Genomic DNA, 23,902 nt, shown 5'->3' with positions numbered 1-23,902 from the left:
TTTGTATGTTTTGCACATAGTTCCAAAAGAGCAGCTCTTGTTCAGCTGATATCAATAATCATCCCACTTTGAAAAGCAAGAAACCTGTGTCATTCAGAAATATGTCCGTGATCCATGATCTTATCCATTATCTACAACTTTCCTCGGATATCTTCCTCTAGTTCCACCAACAACATACCCTCTGCCACGTCTTCTTCCTCTTCATCCATCTGATATACCCACTGAACTCGGCCACCTCGTGGGCTTCGCACCTCAAGCTCCATCTTCATCTGCTTAACAAATGCCAGCACTTGATTCTCCACCACCTGATCCCCAGTCACCACTAAAACCTCGATCAACTTCCCAGAGAGGGGAAGCACGATATGGCGGGGATTGTGCACATCGCCACGGCGATGGGAAGATGAGACTAGAGCAGATGCAGTTGTAGATGTGCTGTTTAGCTGCAGTCGATAGGCTGTGGATGAAGAGGGCGTGGTATATCTGATCTCTGCGGCCATGGAAGAAGGAAAATCATTTTGCAAGACTCGAGTGAGCTGGAGATGATGCTGCTGCTGCACGGTCTCTAGGGGCTCTAGGGTGATTGACCATGCATCTCCAGGGCGAAACAGAAGATTGGTTGAGGAGATACTCGGCATCATGGGTGAATGAAACGATTGTGCAGATGCTTCATGGCGGACAGATTCAGCAATTGCCTCTCCTGATCGGATCACATTTCCAAGATGTCTTTCCAGCCATTGTGTGTCGATCTGGCCTGTCAAAAGGTCATCATGGGAAAGTATTCCTCGTAACAGGTTCAAATTGGTCTGCACCCCAGATATTTTGACATCTGTTAGCACACGCCGAGCTTTCGACACGGTTGCCTCCCAGCTGGATGCAGTGACGATAATTTTTGCCAACATGTTATCAAAATTTGCTCCAACCGTAACAGGGCTCGACCCAGACGCATCAACGTGGGTGTCAATACGAACGCCGTGGCCACTCGGCACGACGAACTCAGTGATCTTGCCTATACTCAAGTGGAAACTCCTACCTGGGTCTTCGGCGCACAATCGCAGTTGAATAGAGTGACCCTGCGCCCGTACTGGGCGGTCTTTCAGTAAGCCAACTTGGGCGATCGATAATCCCATAGCAATTTGTAGCTGTGTCTGGACCAAATCCACACTGGTAATGTTCTCAGTAATGGTATGCTCCACCTGCAGGCGAGGATTGATCTCGAGAAAATAGAACTCCTTTCGTTGATCGTGAACTAGAAATTCGACTGTTCCAAGAGACCGGTATCGAATTGCCTTTGCCATGCGAATGGCGGCGTTCACTACTTGTTCCACCACATCCTGGTTTTGCATAAGCGATGGAGCAAATTCAACGACCTTCTGGAAACGACGCTGCAAGCTACAGTCACGCTCCCAGAGGTGACACACGTCAATACCGTCACCCACGACTTGGACCTCAAGGTGGTGAAATCCATCCACAGCGGCCTTTTCTACAAAAACCGTCTGCGATGGTGATTCGTTAGTTGCTGCCCGCACAGCATGCTCCAGTTCGTCTTCCTGGCGCACCAAGCGGATACCACGGCCCCCTCCGCCATCAACCGCCTTGACCATAATGGGGTACCCGATCTGCTGCGCAAACGTGCGTATCTCTACTAAGTTGGAGGTGGGACTTGACATGGCCGGCAAGACGGGAACTTTACATTGCGTTGCCAGCTGTTTGGCTTTGAGTTTGTCTCCTGTGCAGGCAAGGATCTCGGGCCCAGGACCAATGACAGTAACACCAACATCATGCATACGACTGGCGAATTCTGCACTCTCGCTAAGGAAGCCATATCCGGGATGCACAGAGTCAATGCTGTATTCGCGGCTCAGGTTAACGAGCAACGGGATGTCCAAGTAGGCCGCAGCAGATGGCACCCGCACTGCGTGGTGAGGACGTCCAATATCACAGTGAGAACGGTCATCGTCTGTATAAAGAGCAACTGTTTCAATTGATGGAGAAAGTTCACGTGCAGCTTGAAGAATACGGACAGCGATTTCGCCTCTGCTTCATTAGAAAAAATCCTCGCGTACAGCATGGATCTTTGGGAAATACCTGTTTGCGATTAGGAGCCGCTGAATAGACTGAGCACACATTTTTGCAATTCGAGTTACATTGAACAAAATATGTGGCTACCAACGACCAAGTACAGCGCTAATCACTGTTTCTGATGGGTGGAGCTCAGCCCTCGGACCTCGGAGAGAATGAGCTCATGATTCATGACCCCTCATGAGGGGTTAGGGTATAGGTGGGAGAGAGAAATGCATACAACAAATACTACCAATCACTATACAGCGATAATCAAATAACTTGAAAGTAATTACAATGTCAGAAGACAAGTCATCGGCAGCGACCAGAAGACTCGACCAAGTCTCGGCGCATCTCTCGCAGCAAAAACTCCCTCCCGACTATGCGGATGTGCGCTCCCAAATCAGTACACTCCGCAAAATCGCCGCTACCCCCGACATCACTCGACGCGGCTACATTCGACAGAAGCAAGCAGGAAAGCTCTGGGTGCGAGAACGCATCGAAGAACTCCTCGACCGCGATAGTTTCCAAGAGATTGGCTCGTTATCCGGCACAGTAACATGGGAGAAGACTGGACCCATGCGGGAGAAGCCCGTTTCATTCGTGCCGGGTAATAATATTCAAGGGATGGGAAAATTGCGTGGTCGCCGAGTTCTACTCACTGCGGATGACTTCTCCCTCAGAAGTGGACATGCAGATGGCGCCACTGCAGGAAAGACAACCTACTTCGAGAAACTAGCTTTAGCACTCAAGTTGCCCGTCGTAAAGCTTGTTGATGGTAGTTCAGGTGGAGGCAGTGTCACAACCATCCGCACGGCAGGTTGGAGTTACCTGCCCTACGTGTCGATGTACAAATATGTGGTCGATCAGTTGAATCAAGGCATTCCAAATCTAGGAGCAGTAGTTGGGCCAGCTGTATGTATTCCGGTCTACCCATTCTTTTCCTAGGCTGGACGGGGCTCACCAATAACAGATTGGTCTTGGAGCCGCTCGAGTCGTCTCCTGCCATTTCTCTGTCATGGCTGCAGATGTAGGCTCACTCTTTAATGCAGGCCCAGAGGTAGTCAAAGGGGCAACCTTTGAAGAGGGGCTGGACTTCCAGTCATTGGGCGGGCCCCTGATACACTGCACAAATGGGACAATAGATAACCTCGCTCCTAATGAAGCTGAATGCTACGAGCAGATCCGTACTGTTTTAGGCTTTCTGCCTAATTGTGGTCGAGAGGCGCCACCTGTGGTCGCCAGCGATGACCCCGAAGACCGTGAGGATGAGGCGCTACGGCGGATTATTCCTCGCCGACAGACAAGAATGTACAATCCACGAACCATCATCACTAGCGTGGTTGATCACGACTCGTGGTTCGAGATTGGCGCACTCTGGGGTCGTACTGCGATCGGTGGTCTAGCAAGACTAGGAGGGCGGCCTATTGGAGTGATCTCCTTGAATTGCGAAGTAAACGGCGGGGCACTAGATGCGGCTGGAAGCCAGAAATTGACGAGGTTGTTGAAGCTTTGCGATGTGATGAATCTGCCTGTGCTGCAATTCATTGACGTTCGTAAGTCCTCTCGTCTATTATCTTTTCTACGGTATTTTACTTTGTGACATTTTCACTAACATTATCGTAGCCGGCTATGCCATCGGTACCGCTGCCGAACGCACTGCGACAATGCGCTGGGGTGTTGAGCTAGCGAAGACCTACTACTCAACTACAGTGCCAATATTCAATGTGATCACTCGACGAGCGTACGGCGTGGCTGGTGGCATCATGCTAGGTGCCCGTGACCCAGTTATGCAAGTAGCCTGGCCATCGGGGCAGTGGGGATCTCTACCACTCGAAGGGGGCATCGAAGTTGCCCATCGACATGAGCTACGCGAAGCTGAAAAGGAAGGCCGGAAGGCCGAGCTGTACCAGGAACTGGAGGAAGAATACCGGCGATTGATGAATCCGGTGCGCACAGCGAATGCGTTCGGAGTAGAGGAGATCATTGATCCTAAAGACACGAGAAAGGTGTGCTGTGCATGGGCTCGACATGTGTATAAGGCTTTGATACCAGAGAGATTGGCAGATCGGGCTGCTGGGAAAATTCAGCCGGTGTTCTCTTAACCCCGGACCATTGTTTAGTCGCATAATCTGATTGCTCTGTGGGGGTCAACAAGAACTACGAAACATCAATATTATGATACAATTAAGTGAGACACTTTAGCATGTCCCTGCTTTCGCGGACTGTCAACTTTAGGTGATACTGATTAGTACTAGAAGGTGGCGGGATTCATCCAACAGAGAACGTCAATATATATACATCTCAATGATAGTTAGGAGATTAGCCCCAATACGCTGAGCATCTAAGAATCCATACGGATAAATCCCTTGATTCATGTATCAGTAACCAGCTAGCCTATTCTGGTAGATCCCTGCTATTCTAATCGATGTTTTCAACATATCGCTCAACTAATTCATATAATTTCGAGAGGTGGAGAAATTAGGGATCGGATATTCGGAAATTACAACTTGGCAACTCTCACAAGCGTTAATATAAAGACTTGGACACAACCACGGTCTGGAGGTAGGTACCTGGCAGCATTTTTTTTCTCCTAGGCCTAGGAGCTTGACGAAAGCCGAGACAATATTCCAAATAGGACAGAGAGCAAAAAGAAGCTAGCGAAGCAATAAAAGCAAGGGGTGAAGTAAAAACAAATCCAGGTGAGATGTCCGAACAACCGTCCCAAAAAGGAAATAGCTGGTCCCGGAGAGGCTCGAACTCTCGACTTCTGAGTTATTAGCTCAGCACTCTAACCGACTGAGTTACGGGACCGCTTGTTGTTGAAAGAACACCTGCTAATATGCATCATCAAAGAAAATTAAAAATATAATGGCCTTCACCATAATCAACGGGCAGGTGTTTACCCCGGGGCTTGCGATTATCGACTCCCCTCAGCCCTATACCCCACTCGGAGGAGGTAAGTACACATGTACGCCCTTTGCAGCCATGTGTGCTGATATGCATCTATGATAGACAACCTCCAAGTAGCCATTGACGTCTCTGGCAACGGGCGGTTGACCTCCAGCCCGTCCGACGCCACTCAATTCCATGACATTACGCTCTTCCTGACCTCGAATGAGCTCTCGAAGAACTTCACTATCTCCAATGGCACAGAGCCCAAGGACAAGGCCTATGTCGGCCCTGTCCTGGAGATTAACCCGTCTACCAACGTCCAACAAGTCAACTGGAACTGGCCTGCGTGCTTAGTGGGTGGCGGGGACGGCGGTTCTGGCTCTGCACGAGGATCGTACAATATCTCAATCCATCAGTCTTTCAAGTGGGATGGAAAGGACTACTATACGATTTCTGACTTGCCTGTCAACATCACCAATGCTATTAGCAAGTCGGACGATAGAGTCGATTGTAAGTTGTTGGAGAACGACTTGCTCAAGCCCGCTGAGATTGCCGCGAGCAATGATACTTTGCCGGGGCAGCCTTGGGTGGATGAAGGTGCTGGAGGTGATGGTGGTAGTAAAAGTAGTAACAGCAGCAACGGTGGTGGAGAGACTAATAGTGGTGGCCATGTTCGAGGTACTATGAAGCAATGGGGTCTGTTTGCCATGGTGGTTGGGGGTATGCTGCTGATTTGAGGTGCAGGACATGGGGCCCTAGTGGATTGGATTTTCTGGATTTTAATTTTTGTCATACACATATATTGTAATTATATTTATATACAATTCTCTTGCCCGTCCTGAGGCGATTACCTATTGATAGGAGTGATTATCATTTGAATTAGTTCCTAGAGGTAGCCTTAGGCATAAGCAGTTAATGACCGCCACGGGTGACAGAGCTCATAAAGGTAGGGAAGGTAGCTTTCATATCCAATCTCGAAAACAGACAAAAAGCGAAAGGTATTAATTAAATGGGACAAACCATTCCGAACGTAACATCGTTACTGACCCAGCACTCCTATTGAGACTTCCTCTGCACACTCCAAGAGTGGAAATGGTCTGTTAATGTCTCCTTCAAAGGTCGGTAAACGATCTTTAACTCCTCCACACTGGCGTGATTGTTGATATTGAATTTGACGCCCAGATTCAATTTAAGCCATTTTTGGCTTAAGCCGAGTAACGGTCCGCACAAACGTACCAGCGAATTTGGAAGCTTATGTTCCGGAATTCGGCTGGAGTGAGCAAGCGAGCGTAGGATACGAGCAAACTCCACAAAGCTATGCATCTCTTTGTCGGCCAAGATATAGCGACCGTGTGAATCCGGGTTCTGGGCTACGCGAAGGTGAGCTGTAGCAACTTCTCGGACGTCGACAGTGGCAAACCACAGGTCTGGAACCCCCAAAAACAATTCACCGCGGAGCAGCTGGTTAAGTAAAGACAGACTGCCAGATTCTGAAGTGGGTGAGAGCGACGGACCCAAAACAAGCCCAGGGTTGATTGTCACTAATCTCCAGCGCCGTGGGTTCGGTTGTGCCTCGTAGTATTTCCACGCCTCTCTTTCCGCAATCGCCTTGGAATACGAATAGGCATTGTGTGTAACAGTGCTGGTGGTATTGAAATACTCGCTGGAGAGAGTGTTCTCCTTCATATTCTGCACATCTGCGTTGTCCCCAAAGATGGCCGCTACAGATGATGTGACGACGACAAGTTTGATCGTTTCGCATTTCTGGACCGCATCGAGAACATGTTGTGTTCCTTTAAGAGCCGGCTCAACCACCTCCTTCTGGCCGTCACGGATCCGACTCTCGATAAAAAAGGGCGAGGCAATGTGATATACCACCGAACAGCCCTTGGCTGCGGCGTCGAAAGACCCTGCCTTTAGGAGATCCGCCTCAAACAAAGTCAATTTCCCGGGCCATTTGGCCTGCATGTCGAGCAGGTGTTTGACCTTTTTCTCGTTCTTTATACTGCGAACCGTCGCATGAACCTGGTAGCCACTCTCAAGTAATTGTTGGACAACATGACTGGCAACGAAACCACTGGCACCTGTCACGAGGCATATATCTTCTGTCATTTCCAGGTATGACTTGAGCCGTATCACAGTGAGAATGGAAGTCCCTGTTGTACCGAATTGAGTGTGGTACCTTTTACTTTCTCGATTTCCCTATGATTTCTGGCCTTCTGAATACGTGGGGGGCCCGGAATTTATATCCGAGTGCTAAGTGAACCACTTCAGAAAGCTTGTTCGATCATGTCTTTTATTCAACATCAAGCTATCCAATTTTGGTGACATCTTAGTTGCCTCTCGCCGCGGTAAACTGCAAAAAACCTAGTGAAATCATACGCATGGGCCGTTTGAAACCACAATACTTAGATCATCATCTACTAGTAACTAGTATTTACATACCTCAAGGCAATAGTCTCGGGATCGGGCTGTTAGTTCCCCCGGTCTGCTAGGAGCATACGTCATAAAGAATCCAGCAAAATACGAACGGTTCAAGTAAAGTTTCGCTTATGGAGCCAGGGTAACTTAGCATATGAATTCAGGACCTATAGAGTGGCAATACTGAGGTTTGAGCGACCCCCTGGCAGTATGGAAAGTCGTGTATCTTAATAAGCCAGAGCTTTATGGCCGTATCTATGAGCGCTGATGAACTTCACCTAGGACCCACCTAGCCCTAACAGTACATTCAATGATTCTCGTTAACCCTTCAAGGTTCTTCTAGCAAAAACCAAGATAATGATATTGCGTTGTGACACTAATAAATCTCGCCTATGCCACAAACATAGCACATGAAACAAAATTCGCATATATCGTCCCCAATAACTACCATCCAAATCTCAATCCCCTATCCCCGAAAAGCCGCCCAAGCCTGAAACGCCCCCGCAGCCGCCGTAATGAAACCACTTGACTTCACCCCTCCCCGTAGATACGAAACCGAACTACCCCAAGCAATCAACGTAAGTAAAGCAGCAATAGCCCGATTCAGCGGCTCATCCAGCGCTTGCGGATTCAACGACCATTGGAGATTAAGCAATGCTAAAAAAAAAAAAATCAAATAAGCGGTCAGAGCACCGTGGCAATACATTGTATTTATAAAAGTGGAGGAAATACCAGTTAGCACCAGGTAACCACTCCCTTGAAACCATCCCACGGTACTGCAGACAAATGCTATACTGGGTAGTTCTTGGAACCGTCGCAATCTCATGAATTTACGGCTGGAGAGCTGCGTGATTTGTTAGATTGTCTTTTTGTATATCTTGGGGCATAGTGGATTGGGAGTGACAGTAACTGACTGCGTGCCCGAAGGCGAGGATTAGAGAGCCGTATGCTGCCGCTTTTAGGTGTGCTGGGTTTGCCATGGTAGATGGATATTATATTGTCAAGTATGAAACGAGGTAAGTAGTATGGAGCGGTATGGAAATGGGGTTAGGGAGTTGGGATATTATAAACGTTCTATGTTCCTGATGTAAACTCGGGGAAATATGTTTATTTCCTCCGATAACCTAGGCTAAAATCATCCATCCCCCGGGGCCGGCCTTGAGCTTCCCCAGGCTTAGGGCTTTGGCTAGCCCAATCCGGGGTGGCTTGCGAGGTCACTGCCCTGGCTTGGACCCTTCGTTACACGTGAATACTCCCTTGTGGGGAATCTGTTGAAAAGTGATGAAGATAAAATTATTTTCTTTATCTGAATCTCTAAGATGAATTCATAAATTTATCATCTCTGGACGATGTCCATAGTTGAATTGCCCCCTGCTGATAGGCGATCCGCTTATGGAGTGAGTAGCATGCCATGACTGCTATCCATGTAGTGTTCATCTGTGCGAACTGATAATGGGACACGCGTATTTGATACAAAACTTCGTGCAATGAGAAAATGGTGCCGGAGGACCAGGGTTATTTTGCTGACTTCCAAGAAAAGGTAGAATACTGTTTTTTTTTTTGCAAAGACTTCTCTACTGATGACAACAAGGATGACAGCAGGATCCAAAACATGTAGATTAGGTGGTACGTTCTTTAACATATTAATATAGTACATAATGAACAAGAATAACCCCAAACGAGAGACCAGAAAAGGAATCTAAAAAATCATGCCTGAGAATAGCCACTACGAGGTGGGGTGAGGCTATTGCAGATTTTCGGGCTTGACAACGTTGATAACCACCTTCCCCAGACCACCGCGATTGCTGTACACAACCTGACAGGCTTTTCGCACTTCCTCGATGTCCCACATATTAGCTGTAGTGCCAACCACTGGCTTCAACAGGTCCTTCTCGACATATTCGCGTAAGAGATCCAGGTCTTTCCCACTAGGCTCCAGGAACATATACGAGTACTCCACGCCGTACCGTCGTGCTCGTAGCTTACGGGCGGCATCAAGCAGATTTAAAGCTTGTTTGTAGATGAAGGGTAGAGTCGGGCGATGAGGAAGTCTCATGACTGACGAGTCCTGTAGCAGATTTCCCGATGGCAAGGTTGAGATTGAGATAATCCGGCTGGTTTTCGGCCGCATCAGACATAGATACTCCATGGCAAGGCCAACAGTATCAAACAGAAAGTCAACTGAGCCGTGTGGAATAGCATCCTTTGGTTCGGACTTCGTGTAATCGATGACTTCAGTGCTGTCAGCAGTTGATTTTATGACAGGGATATAGTGGGTGGAGGCTGGCTGGTGGGATGGGGTCTTACTCTCGTCAACAGTTCCCTTTCCTAACAGTTCGTCTACTTTAGGGATTTTAGACGTTGACACCGTCGTGATCACCTTGCCGGCATGGAAAACATGCTTTGCTAATTGACATGCATATAGACCCGTCCCACCTACTGCAATGTTGTTAGATATGCGTGCCGATTAGAGGCAAAAAAGGGGATCGTACGTCCTGCAGGCACAAATACAGTTTTCCCTGCAAGGTCACCATTATACTTCTGTAGTGCCTGGAAGGCCGTTGTTGCTGCCAGTGGAATGGCGGCTGCGCTCTCGAAAGACAGAGATGGTGGCTTCAGAGCAATGAATTCTTCCGGGCATTTAGCATATTCACTCCATGTTCCACGATGTGACTCTGGTAGCCGAACGTAGACTTCATCGCCGGGTTTAAATCGGGTTACACTTTGCCCAGTTTTGGTCACTATGCCGGCACAATCGTATCCAATCTTGTAGGGGAACCTGGGTTATGTTAGTCACGACGGCTTTCTTCTGAAGGGTGTACTTACGTGTCTTTGAGTGCTGCTTTTAGAACACCTTCTGCCTTTTTCAGATCAACCGGGTTCACACTGGCCGCATGGACCTTGATGATCACGTCTTTTGAGTCGGTGATTTCCGGTTCTGGTAGCTCGGAAAGTATGTACCCGGACGGGTCGGAGTAGGAAGGGATGTTGATCGATAGCATTTCGGCAACAGTTTGACAAGGGAGTTATTGAAGAAAGAGAAGACGAGCTAGAACTGACTTTGAGATGCAGTCACGTATTTTAAAGAAAGAGCAAAATGACGACAGAGCTCGGAACTGGGTTACATTTCAACTTAAGCCTTGGCACTGGAAGCTTTGAGTAAATAAACTTTTGAACGCCACTCGCGTTCTCGGTTCTGTTTGATTAGTCAACGAACCAGGTGATGAATAAACGGAAAAAGATATACTTAAAGTTCTTGATAGCCTAATTCATGCGCAGAAATATTGCCCCGATTCCGCTCTAGAATCAGATGGTGGAGGATGTGAAACGGTTCCTGCCGTCGGGAACGGTCAGATCAAATCCTCCGCCAGGACCCACCATAACCACACTCTCGTTTACTCATCCTGATCGTCAGGGTCCATGAACTTCTTGGTGCTCTGACTAATGTTTGCCTCTTCTATTCACTATACTTCGAACATCTTCTCGATGAGTGGGTTTGAAATGTCTACGGCAGTCTTGCAGCCCAGGGCTGGCCGTTGCCCTGTCGTTATTTTATTTAAAGACAGAGAATCCCACGACGACCTGATCCCTTTCGCTCATCACTTTCTTCAATCAAAGTCCATTTAATATATCCCCCCGTCTTTTGAATATTACCGCATGATGAGCTCCAACAAGGCCTTGATCTTCAAACAGATCCCAAAGGGATACCCTGTCCCTGGGGAAGATCTGACCATTCAGCCAGCGTTATACGACAAGAATACCGCCCCGGTTGAGAACGGTATCGTTGTACAATCCCTATATGCTAGTTTCGACCCTTACATGCGGGGTCGCATGAGACCCGCGGACGCGACATCATATATCCCGGCATTTGAGTTGGATAAGCCGATTGACAGCTTTGGTATTGCCAAGGTTATTCGCTCTAATAACGCTTCTTACAAAGAGGGAGACATCGTCATCGGCCAGATCCCGATCCAAGAGGTTGTCTCGCTAGATGAGGGTTCCATTGCCAAAGTCCGCCTCCTGCAAAACCCCCTGGGGATTGACTTGAGCGTTTTCCTGGGTGCCCTTGGTATGCCTGGTCTCACAGCATTTTCGTCTTTTTATAAGATCGGTAAACCCAAACAGGGTGAAACAATCTTTATCTCCGCTGCCAGTGGCGCTGTTGGTCAGGTTGTTGGCCAGCTCGCGAAACACGAAGGCTTGAAAGTCATTGGCAGTGTGGGCTCGGATGAGAAACTGGATTTTATTTTGAATGAGCTTGGATTCGATGGTGGTTTCAACTATAAGAAAGAGACGCCCGCGAGTGCCCTTGCTCGACTTGCCCCGCAGGGGTTGGATATCTACTATGAAAATGTTGGAGGTGAACATCTAGAGGCTGCCATTGACGCCTTGAATCAATTTGGCCGCATCGTCGCCTGTGGAATGATTTCCGAGTACAACAGTGCTCCACATCCGATTAAGAACCTGCACAAGGTTGTTACCAAGAGTCTTGAGATGCGTGGATTTATTGTTGCGAACCCAGGCTTTGCCGATGCATACATGGAGGAGCACCAGAAGAAGGTACAGAAGTGGATTAGCGAAGGGACTTTCAAGGCTCTGACCCATGAGACCGTTGGTATCGAAAACGCAGCTGAGGGTTTGGTGGGCATTTTCTATGGCAGGAACAAAGGCAAAGCTGTCCTGAAGTTCTAATTGTGTACATAATCACGATCCCAACACAATAAACATGCTCTTCTCAAATAGCTTTCTAAATGCGATTGTAGATGCTATGACGGAGGTATCTTATGTTAAGTAATCGAATTGATCATCAACAAGTATGATAGAAAACAGCAACCTCTTCAGCAGACTACTAGCATATCCAGCAAGAGTACCTAGTTGACTGATAATTGAATTTGGCTGTACCTTTTGTCCCTTAGAGATAACTACCTCGAAGGTGTTCAGTTTACTCTAAATATACGAATTTCGAATTGAGTGTCAGTGAAACAGCCCCGTCTCGCAAGCTGACCTGCATCTGGTTAGTCTGCCCCACATTTCCTTAATACGGCCCCACCATTCAAGTCTCAGTTGCCCAATTAATGGGAAGCAATGCATTTGCTTTAGTGTAAGTGGAGAGATAGATTGCTCTTGTTCCAGCTCAGGAACAATACATAGATTAGGACCTTTCAATCTCTAGGCCCTGTTCATATTCGGTCGAATATTCTATCCGCCACTACTAGCTGCTGCAGTAAAATTGGCACGTTTTACAAATGCGGTAAACATTCAGAAAATGCATCAAGACAGTGAAAAGGAAGAAGGAACATACTCGTCGACATGAAAATACCACACAAGACCCATTGCAGCACGGTTACAGATACCAATGAACCTGGGCGGATTGCCCGTAAGCACCCGTGTATTGGTCATACAAGGGTCACTGTTCCACTGAGTTGTTTATATCATATGGTTAGGCTGGGCATAGTCAGAGCAAGGGAAAAGATTGAAATAAACCTACCGAGCGGCATCACGGTAATGCTGTTGAACACCTCGGTTGGCTCAAATACCGCTTGGATCATGGAAAAAGCACTTTGGATATAAACACCGGCACTCATACTGATAACGACTTCAAGAACCATAAATGGCACACTATTTCATTCTGCCACCGCTTTACGGAATCAATACCCCGTACCCCGTACCAGACGTTGTAATCGGGCTTGGAACGGCCATTATACTACAATATGATATGTTTATCCGAGTACCACAGCACTTCTCACTGGATAAACAGGGAATTAAGATATTTTGATAGTATGTACATGTTTACCGATGCGACCAGCCACTCGGCTCCACATCGGCAGTGATTAACCGACCGCTGTGCTGTTTCCCCGCATCTTACGACTTCGGTCGATCTCCCGCATCGTTGCCAAGCGCTCTGATTCAGAACCGTCGTACTCCGATACAACTCTATCCTCTTAGGGTAGCATACCCTTTAGAAAAGCAACTTGCACGATAAGCTATTTGTACGCACAATGTCCCACCGTCAATGGCTGTGCAGCGTCTGTTCTGCTCACTTTACTCGGATGGAGCATCTCAGACGGCATCTGAGATCACGTATGCAGACCACCCATAGCCACATGAAGTTGGCTAACAACCGCAGATGACAATGAGCGGCCATACGCATGCGCGCTATGTCAGAGAACCTTTACGCGAAAGTACGTTTGATGGACACCGTTTCTGATCGCGTGACTCTAATGTCGCAGAGATGCCATGAAACGTCATGAGAAAACATGCAAAGCACAGCCCAGTGTCATCAATGCTCTTGACACGCTGGCCTCCACGTATAATAGGGGGAATAGTAATAGTGCCAACGAAACTCTTTTCCAAAACACGGACCTAGACGTAGCTCACGAGGACGCTTGCCTAGCCAATATCCCTGCTTCGTCGGATTTCGAAGCCCTCGATCTGTTGTACTCTCAAGATCTAACACCAGATAGCACAGCCCTGGCAGGGAGATTAGAATTCCTAGCATACTTTACAAGCGCCAATGGGATGGCGACTTTCTTGGACCAGGACACGCTCAAACAATGGCAGAAGATGTTATTAGAGCATGAACGACATATCGAAATGTATGGATATGACTGTGATGCGACGGGCCTGCGTGAGACTTGTCATTCAGCTGGGATACAGGTCTTTACCAACTCATGGGGAAACACCTTTGAAACTACGATTGACCCATCTGTGGTACATATGACCTCTGATGACTCAGATCTTCTTTTTCTTAGAACCCAAGAGATCATTCATGATCTCCAAGCCCTCGTTGCTCGGAAAGCGGACCAAAGTATCATCGAGCTGGACTGGAGCCCCTCAGTGCAAGAATCATGCAGTACCTTGTTTGCACCCAACAATATGCGCCGCTTCTTGGGATATTTCTGGTCCCTCTGGTACCCAAACTGTCCGATTGTGCACCGACCATCTTTTAATCCACAGACAGCACCATTGACCCTACTATGCGTTATGGTAATTATTGGGGCCTGTCTTTCACCCCGTGCTGGAGATGGGTTGCGTGCAAGGATGTGGCTCGACACTGTGGAAGAATTGGTATTCAGCAACGAGGTATTCCAGGAAAAGCCTGCCATGACAACAACCACACCACCTATCCTCGAAGGACAAACAGAATGGAAGAAGAGGCGTGTAGAGTGCCTGCAGATGACATACTTAATATGTTCATTACAAAAGAGAGAGGGCTCCATCAACGCACAGGCGAGAAGTCGCAGATACCGGCATGCAATGATGGTCACGGTAAGTCGTCTTATATCCCCGATAATAGCTTCCATGTTCACATTTGTACAAGCTGGTGCGAGATATTGGTCTTTCTGCGTCGCATCGGGATCTCGAGTTGAAAGAGCCTTCAGGATCTTGGTGGCGGAAATTTATTGTCGAGGAAGAGCGAATACGGTGAGATGAATATGCAATATGTATAAACTACTAGTTAACATTTTATAGATCCCTCCTTTATGTTTTCTGCATTGACTCGGCGATCACAATGTTGCATAACTCGCCTCCACGGATGGTGGTGTCCGAATTGAAAATGGATATAGCCTGTCCAGAAGAATGCTTTCAAGCGGGTTCAGCCACGGAATGCTTCACAGCCTTGAGTGCATGGAAGGATAGCATATTTTGGCGCGAAAGATTGTCAATGTCGTCCGTGGTAAAATGGATTTGTCAGAGGAGCTTGGACGATCATCTTGTACATGAATTTTCCCGAATGGGAACTCTGAATATGTGTACACTTGTACTATGTAAGTGCCAGCATATGTACATTCGAACCGCTACTGATCTACTCTTTGGCATAGCACTCCACTCGCTCATATTTAGTCTTCAGAACTCACTTATTTTCGAGTCTACCTTTACGCCCGTCCAGACTGGATTGGAGAACTGGGGACGTATCTGGAACAAGAGAATTCCCGAAGACAGATACACACCGGATAATCCGCACACTATCTGGAAGAAAATAGGCTTTGTACGTTATGCCGCCGAATTCTGGCATTTGGCACGAATCATTGTGGCTAGAGTACAATCGGGAAGTCTTCCCAGAACCCAGAAGGAATCATCTCGATACGACCATACAGATATGGTGGATGTCAATGGATTAATAATGGAATATCGACGAATGAGTCTAAGTGCACCTCCTCTCACATAATATCCGTTAAGCAAGAATCCCCGCTAGGCTTGTTCGACGCTGGATGTCCGCCTGCGGACCTTCACAACGAAATCAGTTGGCTTGACAAACCAATAGTTCTCAGTGGACCACTTCTGGTTTGCGGTAACAAAGTCGAAGTCCCGAATGAGACGGGGAATCAATTTTGACATTTCGAGAATGGAGATGTGCTTTCCAAGACATGTTCTCGATCCGAGACCAAACTATCCGGAGTTAACGCTATTGTTGAGGAAGACGAAACAGGGATCTTACCGGCATGTACATCTCGTTCATAATTTTCAGTCTTTCCGGATCAGACTCCGCCTCTATCCAGCGCTCTGGACGAAATTTCTTTGCATCTGGGTATATTTCTTCATCATAATGTGCCACCCACGTGTTTATTCCTACCGTAGTGCCCTCCGGAAAGTAATATCCACTAATCTCCGCACCACCCGCGGGAACGACCCTCCACAGCGGGAGACCAGTGGCACTGTGCATACGAAGAGCCTCCTTCATGACAGCCTGGAAGTAAGGCATTTCTTGACTTTCTTTAAACGTCACACGAGCACTGCAGCGGCCTTGCGCGGTAAAGTCATCCACTTCGCGACGAAGTTTCTCCAGAACCGCAGGATAGTGCAGCAGGTGGTACATTATTGATGAAAGACTGATAGCGGTGGTATCTGATCCGGCAATCACGTTCGACAAGCCCATCATGAATAAGTGATAATCAGTGACCTTCTCTGGATCTTTGTCTCGAGCGAGGATCATCTTCTCGAGGAAGTCCTGCGTCTGCAGCGTCCCTTGCTCTGGATCACGCTTGGCAGGCTCACTGTGTCGGCGAATTTTCTCCTGCACATACCCCATGATGTACGTTCTTCCGCCCGCACCAGACCAGCTGAAATGGCTCAGAAGGTCAAATAGCCGTGGATGCCATTCCGGGTAGATACCGATCAGAGTACTGTACACCATGGTCTTCTGCAGCGCAGCCATGGTACCTTCGATGTCATCGCCCTGGTCCAAGAACCCTATTTCCGTCAATACATAGCCATCTCAGACCCAAAGATGCATATATGTACTCACCGAACCGCTTTCCGAATGTAATCTCCCCAATCACGTCAAAAGCATAGCACTGGAACCAGTGCCCAAGATTGAGACTTCCTTCTTTCTGCGCGTACTCCGTCAACCGCTGAGAAAAGATATCGGCACAATGGTCCACAAATTCCTCATAGTGCACCAACGAGCTCATCGAATACAATCCTGAGAATCTCTTCCTTGTTTCGGCTACATCGGCCCTTAGCTCTATATTCTCGCACAAACTACAGAGCGAAAACGAGAGCCAGAAAGACAGAAAAAGAAAACATACCATGTCTCCGAACATCCCGATCGGGAAATAACGTCCACCGCTCGGGACTCGGGTGCTTCCACCCCTCGTACCATGCCGACTTGGTAAACTTGGTCCCCGTCCCGTAGACCAGCTTCACCGCGGCCCGGTCACTGATACTGTAATGGTCCGGGGCGATGCGCACAACCGGACCATATCGCTCATGAAGACGGACATTATCCTCTTCAAAGTGGCCCCGTCGGACACGATCAAAATACCATAATTTCGTGAGACGAGTAATAAACGGTCCAGGAACGGACACGAGGGATTTTGTTGTCAGAGTAGTATAGAGGAGGTGAAGAACATGGTAGGATATGATGAGAACGGGGAGGAGGAGTAGGATATACATCTTGAAATATAATTCCTCTTGCTTTCTTTAAGGAATTTGTCTGTGCAGATAATACTTCAGGAAGAGAAGGAAATTGGGCTTCCGCATGCGTTATATAGATCGGCCGGATGCAAGTGAGGTGCTTGTTTTCTGGATCCGGGGATTGGTTTAATCATTCTTCTCCGCCCCCACCCCCACCGCCACTGCGGAGCTTATGGGATGGGCAGCTTGATTGGATTCCGGGTTTATGAGGTTGTATTGCTTACTGGAATCTAGTATGTGATGGGTAATACTATCTACAGCTTTCTTGGGACAACAAAGCACCAGAGCAATTGGTTTATAGCCTTCTTAATTTCGAAGAACTCCGAAGATTGGTGTATTTCGTTGAGAATTCTAACTTTTTTCAAAAGCATGATATATGGACTGCATTGAATCCCAGCAATGTCATTGCGCTGACAAAATACATAACATACATTACAGAGTTATCGCCCTAAGCCAAACGAAAAGAAAATACGGAGAGGAGATACACCGCTTCCCAGGTATACACAACCCCCATCAAAACCAAAAATTAAATAGATAAATAAAAACCTCCAGTGGCCATGCAAACAAACCAAACCCTCCCAATCTATTTTCTATCCCCCCAAAGCCCAACAATACCCATTGCAAGCGCAAGACCCGAGAAGACGGCGCGCACACGCTGGAATCTCCGCTCCGTATCCATCTCGCGCTGAACACTCTCGCCATTAACATTCTCTTCCGCCTCCACGACGACAAGATCCTCCTCCTTCTTCTGGACGTTCTTGCGACCGAACGACGCGCAGCCGACATCCTGGACGAAACTCTGGATCCACGCCTTGAAGCCCATCGACCGGTGGAAGAAGTAGTCCGCAACGTAGGTGCCCATGATCGAGGTGGCGACCATCCAGATCAGGTACGGGTGTTTGCGGTGTTTCGGGGAGGCGCAGTATGCGAAGAGGAGACAGCCATTGGCGACGTTGGTGAGACGGAGCCCGTGTTTGCGGTTTAGGCGCTTTACTTCGTGGAGAGAGCGGGAGGCGTTGGCGGAGGTCGGGAGGAGAGATAGAGATGGGATGGTTACGGTTGAGGCGGAGTAGGAGAGGCCCTGATTTTTGATTAGTTTTTCTTTTCTTCTAGGTTTTGGTTTCTCGATGGTTATGGGAGTATCGTGGTTGGTGTATGTTGTTTTGAGAGGTTTAACTTTTGTTATTTATGTCGATAGAAGGGAGGCCTTACTGTTAGAAGACCGAGGGAGACGGTGCCCACGAATTTGCTGACGGTAAGCGGACAGGCCATGATTGGGAGTGATAGAGCTATTGAGAAGGAAAATGCTCTATGGGTGTGGTAGTAGAGACCAAAATGATCAGAGATCCCTTGCGATAATCGAGAGTGGCTCATTCAAGGTGGATTTGAAGATGAGAGGGAGAAAAGAAAAGAAAAGAATAAAAGAAGATTAAATTGTTTGATTCATGTGGAGTTTTGTCAAACATGACGTCGTGACAGTAGCCCAATACCAGGCGGCCAATCAGAGTGTCCGGATTAGCCCGTCCAGTGTATTGGCCGATGCTGTACATTCATGTATACATCTGTGATTTTTATCAAATCCATACTTATGGGTAATTATATTAATTAAAAGACCTTTGAAAATCATTGATAGGAGGTTAGTTTACTAATTGATTCTTGAGATTGACACAAACTTGTCATACCGGAATAGACCCTTGGCAATATCACCAAGACTACAGATGCACGTGATATATGCAGCCACATCTCGAACATCGCATATCTTCATAAACATAAAAGGATTCTTAGTATATAAACTTACTTATACTCATTTTGGGACTAATCAAAGTGGTCTCTTGCCAAGAGTCTTTATACGTATCTTGCTCCGCACTAGACAGTGTTCATTAGAGATTTAAATGATTTGATGTTACCACTCCCGAGGCTTCCAACCGAACCGCGGCATCCACCCCCCCCCCCCAATGATCCATCCCTTTCTACGGTGGAGCATCTCCGCAAAAGCCAATTAAGAACCGACTCGGTGCCGGCCCTTCAACCTTCTATCTCTGTTGTACATATCATACCTTCATATCTTCATACAACAGTGACATACACTCATAGACAGAATGCCACTCGCCAAGTCAGAATACCTGAGTGATACGTGGAAGGATGGCCTCTTCAGTATGTATTTCCACGTCATATCCATAGTGGGCAACACGTGAATATCGCTGAACGCGGATAGCAAACAAGGTCGTCTTCTGCACCGGAGGCGCAGGAACCATCTGCAGTGCTCAAGTCCGCGCCCTTGTTCATCTGGGTGCAAACGCCTGCATTATAGGTAGGAACGTGGAGAAAACCGAGAAAGTAGCTCAGGACATCGCCACGGCTCGTCCAGGTGCCAAGGTCATTGGCATCGGTGCAGTTGATGTGCGCAAGTTCGATAGTCTGAAAGATGCAGTGGACCGCTGTGCCAAGGAGCTTGGTGGTATAGACTATGTTATGTAAGAGCGAAACCCCTCGTCTTTGTCTGATTACTTCAATTAACGTTGTTCAGCGCTGGTGCTGCTGGGAACTTCCTCGCTTCGATCAACCAGCTCTCGGTCAATGCTTTCAAGTCTGTGATGGACATTGATGTTCTGGGTTCCTATAACACCCTGAAAGCAACCATTCCGTACCTGGTTGAGTCTGCCAATAAGCACAAGGTTGACCCCAAGTCCCGTGAGTATTCAATGAGCTATCTATGCTGTCGCGAGAGATATGCTGAGTTGCTATTTAGTGAAGCCCTCTCCGCTAGGCACCGGTGGACGCATCATTTTCGTTAGCGCTACCCTCCATTACAGGACCATGCCCTTCCAGACGCATGTGTCAGTAGCTAAAGCTGGCGTCGATGCCCTGTCGCACAGTGTTGCCCTTGAATTTGGCCCACTAGGCGTGACGTCCAATATTATTGCCCCGGGCCCAATTGCATCGACAGAGGTACGCTCAAAAATCTTGTTTTTAACATCAACAATCACATTCATACTGACTCGATCAGGGCGTGGATCGCTTGGTTCCTGCCGATGCTATGGAAGGATACATAAAGACGCAGCCCCTCGGACGCTTTGGTTCTATCCGGGACATTGCAGATGCCACAGTGTACCTCTTTGCTGATACCGGAAGCTATGTCTCTGGTCAGACACTAGTTGGTATGTACCCCATGGTTCACTGAGAAGAAACAGACTTACTGACTTTTTGCAGTTGACGGTGCAAGCTGGCGTATGTCTGCTGGTGGTGCAGCATCTGGAAGCCTGCCATATCCCGACTTCCTTCTTTCGGGAGACGCCGTTCCTAATGTGAAGGGACAGAAATCGAAGCTTTGAATTGATTTTTGCATTCTGTGAATATGCTTTATATATAACGATAGTTTAGATGTTCAATCTGATATATAGTTGTGCATTTTATCTCTCGTCCTCACAATATTGGTGCACCTGTAGTCAGTATAATCCCGTTCCAAAGGCGGAGCATACCCAACGTCTCCTGGACCGACAACACAGCCACACATCCTCCCACAGTGTTCATCAACTTCCAAAACCAACTGAACAATGATAATGAAGATATTCACTTTTCTCTCAGCAATCGCAGATAATTGCCATATGCTGCAGCCCAATATGGTCCTGAGTACTGTAGCTCTGGGACACTCGTATTCACTCAATCCTTAAAGCTACCACCATAGCGATGAACATAAAAGCCCTGAATAACCTTTTGATGAAGTATTTATGTTCTCTTCTATTTTCACGATCACTCCAGATGTTCAAATCTGATGCATAGCGATAGTAGCATAATAACATACTTCAATTGCGACTCTCCTTTAGAACTATCACCTCTACTACATAGTTTCACATTCGCTGATTCCAGGCTTGCAACCTCCCTACTACCTCTCATTATCTACCCCTTAATTTCCTTCCTTTCTATCCAATTTCATTCAATACCTCCATTAATCATGTCCTTCTATGGAGGGTTCTCACAACGTACCTGGCAACAAGCTGTAAATTACAGACTAATAACATATCTCCACCCCCAGCGGTACAGCGAAAGTACCGACATACAACAATCTCTGAGAGATGGATATAGTCTCCAGACCAAAAACCAAGAGCTCATACAGTCAATCAGCGTACTGCTGTGTGAGAACGAAAAATACAGACAGGACCTCGAAGCCGCACACCAATCGTACCAGCTCGCGCAATATGCGTCGTACGCTGCGCAGTGGACTTTCGAAACCCAGAAGTACTATTTCCAATCAGCGGAAAAGGCCTACACGAAGGCCCAAGAGCAGACGATGGGATATAGCGAGTTGCTGACTGACGCTTGTGTGAAGACGAAGGCGTTGGAGCCTCAGCTTTGCTTTCGGGGGTATACGATCGATCATTTGAATGCCGTGTTGGAGGACAGGCAAGCTATGATCGACGAGTATTGGCGGCGCATGGGGCAGCTCGACAATGTGTGCTGGACTGCGGATCTTTGTGCGTGGAACTATAACCTGGTCGAGGAAGGTGAGATTCTGGAGGAGATACTCTTTCGGATCAGTCGTGCTGCTGATGAGATGGAGAGTCTCTGCAGGAGCTATCGGCATTTCTTGGCTGATAAGATGGATATTGTCTCAGAAATTGGTGATGGGGGCAACGCTATGTGGCGTGCTGCTTCCTATTCGGCTGATTTAGAACGGGATTTAGATGCTTTGATCGATGGGGACTGGTCTGACTGTGGCCTAAATCCTGTCCTGGAGAGAAAGTCAAGCATAATGTTTGAGGCCCAGGCTAGTCGCGGAGCCAACAGAGTAAATTCGCAGATGCAAGAGGACAGCAAATGTGAATATGAGCCGCCCGAAACAATACCCCAACCGTCTATTCCTATACCACCAGGAGGTCATCCCAGTCTAGGAGAGGGGCAGATGCTTGCCAGCGGCACCCAGCCGCTGCAGGCAACGGTTGTAGGTGAGTGGATGGCAAGATGGGTCACAAGATGGGTAGGACTGAGCGAGAGTGATGCAGGGCAAAACAACTGGTTTCATATGTATAGCACTGAAACGCAGGATACTTTCATGTTCAATAACCCACAGGATCCAGTCGGCCAGCCCACAGACCCGCATGCTTTTATACTAGATGTGGAGCTTACTCAAGCATCACAGGAAACCTTTGACTGTGCCATGCTTTATGCCCTGCCAACACAAGGTCAGTGTGATATCGTTCATAGAAAGATAATGGTTTCATTCAACTAAGTCGGAAGCTACCAGTACCATAACCTGAACAATGGACGACAAAGGCGGAATGCAAGACAATGGCGGACCCTGACACAATGAGGGCTCCAGATCCTTTCCTTCCCACACAATTGACGGCTAACATGCTCAACGTTGATGGTTTTTCTACAAACATCTCCAGGTCAATTTTAGCCCCCCAGTCCAATCCCACAGCCACTCCGCATATCCAGAGCAATCTGGAAGAACGAGAATAAGGAAGGCAAAAAGAGGCAGGAAGAAATGAGCATCTCATGCGTTTCGAGACCATTTCGACCATGGCATGCGGGGGTGATATATTTCCCAGTGAAGGCCAGAGCGTCAGCTCCACAACGACAACCAATACCAAGGCCCCGGCCAATAATAGACCGGCAGCGCATCAGAATCTCTCCGTCGCTTCAGGCTGCAGGCTACCAGGCTATGCATAATGCAGCAGGAGCAGAAGAGCCGTCAATTTCTTCAATGCGCTACAAATCGCCCCGCTTCTATATGAATGGGGAAGGGGAGCTAGTTCTGATTCGGGATCCGTACCTTGATGTCAAACAAGAAATCACTCCAGTAATTGAGCAACCATCTAGACAGGGAAGTGGTATGGAACGGCAGAATCTGCAGAGCACATCTGCTCAGAGAGTTGGGGCCAAGTGGTGGCTGCTATTGTTTTGCGTCGTATTCATGTGGTATACGCGACCCCGTAGCGAGACTAACATCCAGGAATTGCCAGAAACAAATCAGGAACCGATAGACTTGCGTACGAGAATCCAGAGGAACCGGGATTCCGAATTTGAATTTATGCAAATGTTAGCCTACGAGATGAGCAAGAGAACGAATATAGATCCGATGGCATTGTGGTGACGTGACCTCTTGGTTGTTTTGATGTGCACACCTTTGGATACCTTATTAGTTCAGTTCTAGAAAGAGTGCTCATCCTCTTGAGCGAGGAAAAGGCTCTCCCAACGACCGGAGAAGAGCATCATCAAGGGCTGAACAGCCCAGTCATTGAAGAGAAGAGGACACGGTGCAGGAGCGTTAGAGACCGTGTCATGACCCTTTCGCGGCAAACCACCGTGCCAGTCGCAACTTTCGGAAACATCTATGGAGTAGCTTTTTTCGTATCATTCCTTCCAATCTAACCTGGCGTCGGCGTCCTGAGTTTGATCTTGTTAACTTTCTATGTAGGCCTTGATAGTGACAGTGAGAAACCGGAAGCGGCGGAGAAGGTTTAATCTGGCGCTGGGCCATGATAGATGAGATCATCGATATTGGTGACTGTTGTGAAATCTCGCTGGGGGGGTAAAATTAATGTTGTTGTATATATTATGTACTCTTGAACAGCATAAGCTTTCATTTACTGCACATCCGAGTCTATTT

General features: G+C 47.7%; 12 protein-coding genes and 1 non-coding gene across 13 annotated transcripts; 7 read left to right on the top strand and 6 right to left on the bottom strand.

Moving 5' to 3' along the window:
• Positions 1-34: 34 nt before the first annotated feature.
• On the bottom strand, positions 35-2,126 carry BDV27DRAFT_167795 (putative pyruvate carboxylase; the record flags this gene model as incomplete). Its single annotated transcript, XM_032074587.1, has 2 exons — positions 35-2,034; positions 2,086-2,126. The coding sequence occupies 2 exons, from the start codon at positions 2,124-2,126 to the stop codon at positions 132-134; spliced, it is 1,944 nt and encodes a 647-aa protein (XP_031931659.1). The 3' UTR covers positions 35-131.
• BDV27DRAFT_40402 (acyl-CoA carboxylase subunit beta) lies at positions 2,124-4,291 on the top strand. Its single transcript, XM_032076555.1, has 3 exons — positions 2,124-2,973; positions 3,032-3,614; positions 3,685-4,291. The coding sequence occupies exons 1-3, from the start codon at positions 2,356-2,358 to the stop codon at positions 4,161-4,163; spliced, it is 1,680 nt and encodes a 559-aa protein (XP_031931658.1). The 5' UTR covers positions 2,124-2,355; the 3' UTR covers positions 4,164-4,291.
• Positions 4,292-4,798: 507 nt separating this feature from the next.
• BDV27DRAFT_t35 lies at positions 4,799-4,872 on the bottom strand. The gene has a single exon. It is a non-coding gene; the product is annotated as a tRNA-Ile (tRNA).
• A 57-nt stretch (positions 4,873-4,929) lies between these two features.
• On the top strand, positions 4,930-5,690 carry BDV27DRAFT_153954 (uncharacterized protein; the record flags this gene model as incomplete). The annotated part of the gene is made up of 2 exons (XM_032071884.1): positions 4,930-5,017; positions 5,074-5,690. The coding sequence occupies 2 exons, from the start codon at positions 4,930-4,932 to the stop codon at positions 5,688-5,690; spliced, it is 705 nt and encodes a 234-aa protein (XP_031931657.1).
• Positions 5,691-6,000: 310 nt separating this feature from the next.
• BDV27DRAFT_167793 (uncharacterized protein) lies at positions 6,001-7,119 on the bottom strand. The gene has a single exon (XM_032074586.1). It carries the CDS (start codon positions 7,063-7,065, stop codon positions 6,010-6,012), a length of 1,056 nt encoding a protein of 351 aa, XP_031931656.1. The 5' UTR covers positions 7,066-7,119; the 3' UTR covers positions 6,001-6,009.
• A 1,848-nt stretch (positions 7,120-8,967) lies between these two features.
• Positions 8,968-10,561, bottom strand: BDV27DRAFT_40389 (NADP-dependent oxidoreductase). Its single transcript, XM_032076554.1, has 4 exons — positions 10,201-10,561; positions 9,867-10,153; positions 9,682-9,813; positions 8,968-9,606 (listed from the first exon to the last, which is right to left on the bottom strand). Exons 1-4 carry the CDS (start codon positions 10,374-10,376, stop codon positions 9,119-9,121), a joined length of 1,083 nt encoding a protein of 360 aa, XP_031931655.1. The 5' UTR covers positions 10,377-10,561; the 3' UTR covers positions 8,968-9,118.
• Positions 10,562-11,034: 473 nt separating this feature from the next.
• On the top strand, positions 11,035-12,066 carry BDV27DRAFT_141932 (MDR family NADP-dependent oxidoreductase; the record flags this gene model as incomplete). Its single annotated transcript, XM_032069888.1, has 1 exon — positions 11,035-12,066. One exon carries the CDS (start codon positions 11,035-11,037, stop codon positions 12,064-12,066), a length of 1,032 nt encoding a protein of 343 aa, XP_031931654.1.
• A 1,266-nt stretch (positions 12,067-13,332) lies between these two features.
• Positions 13,333-15,663, top strand: BDV27DRAFT_40370 (transcription factor domain-containing protein). The gene is made up of 6 exons (XM_032076553.1): positions 13,333-13,455; positions 13,502-13,556; positions 13,605-14,643; positions 14,696-14,799; positions 14,848-15,143; positions 15,198-15,663. The coding sequence occupies exons 1-6, from the start codon at positions 13,374-13,376 to the stop codon at positions 15,542-15,544; spliced, it is 1,923 nt and encodes a 640-aa protein (XP_031931653.1). The 5' UTR covers positions 13,333-13,373; the 3' UTR covers positions 15,545-15,663.
• BDV27DRAFT_141930 (cytochrome P450) lies at positions 15,568-17,271 on the bottom strand (the record flags this gene model as incomplete). Its single annotated transcript, XM_032069887.1, has 4 exons — positions 15,568-15,765; positions 15,815-16,566; positions 16,622-16,822; positions 16,905-17,271. The coding sequence occupies 4 exons, from the start codon at positions 17,269-17,271 to the stop codon at positions 15,568-15,570; spliced, it is 1,518 nt and encodes a 505-aa protein (XP_031931652.1).
• Positions 17,272-17,650: 379 nt separating this feature from the next.
• On the bottom strand, positions 17,651-18,779 carry BDV27DRAFT_122260 (uncharacterized protein). Its single transcript, XM_032065581.1, has 2 exons — positions 18,505-18,779; positions 17,651-18,373 (listed from the first exon to the last, which is right to left on the bottom strand). Exons 1-2 carry the CDS (start codon positions 18,664-18,666, stop codon positions 17,876-17,878), a joined length of 660 nt encoding a protein of 219 aa, XP_031931651.1. The 5' UTR covers positions 18,667-18,779; the 3' UTR covers positions 17,651-17,875.
• A 483-nt stretch (positions 18,780-19,262) lies between these two features.
• On the top strand, positions 19,263-20,700 carry BDV27DRAFT_40359 (SDR family oxidoreductase). The gene is made up of 6 exons (XM_032076552.1): positions 19,263-19,446; positions 19,508-19,766; positions 19,820-19,983; positions 20,042-20,241; positions 20,300-20,450; positions 20,503-20,700. The coding sequence occupies exons 1-6, from the start codon at positions 19,392-19,394 to the stop codon at positions 20,622-20,624; spliced, it is 951 nt and encodes a 316-aa protein (XP_031931650.1). The 5' UTR covers positions 19,263-19,391; the 3' UTR covers positions 20,625-20,700.
• A 456-nt stretch (positions 20,701-21,156) lies between these two features.
• On the top strand, positions 21,157-22,547 carry BDV27DRAFT_167789 (uncharacterized protein; the record flags this gene model as incomplete). The annotated part of the gene is made up of 2 exons (XM_032074585.1): positions 21,157-22,486; positions 22,521-22,547. The coding sequence occupies exons 1-2, from the start codon at positions 21,245-21,247 to the stop codon at positions 22,545-22,547; spliced, it is 1,269 nt and encodes a 422-aa protein (XP_031931649.1). The 5' UTR covers positions 21,157-21,244.
• Positions 22,506-23,861, top strand: BDV27DRAFT_122257 (uncharacterized protein). The gene has a single exon (XM_032065580.1). It carries the CDS (start codon positions 22,778-22,780, stop codon positions 23,384-23,386), a length of 609 nt encoding a protein of 202 aa, XP_031931648.1. The 5' UTR covers positions 22,506-22,777; the 3' UTR covers positions 23,387-23,861.
• The last annotated feature ends 41 nt before the right edge of the window (positions 23,862-23,902 follow it).

The sequence above is a fragment of the Aspergillus caelatus genome, assembly GCF_009193585.1.
Source record: "Aspergillus caelatus strain CBS 763.97 unplaced genomic scaffold BDV27scaffold_21, whole genome shotgun sequence".
NCBI lineage: Eukaryota > Fungi > Ascomycota > Eurotiomycetes > Eurotiales > Aspergillaceae > Aspergillus > Aspergillus caelatus.
This window is presented reverse-complemented; position numbering and strand designations above follow the sequence as displayed.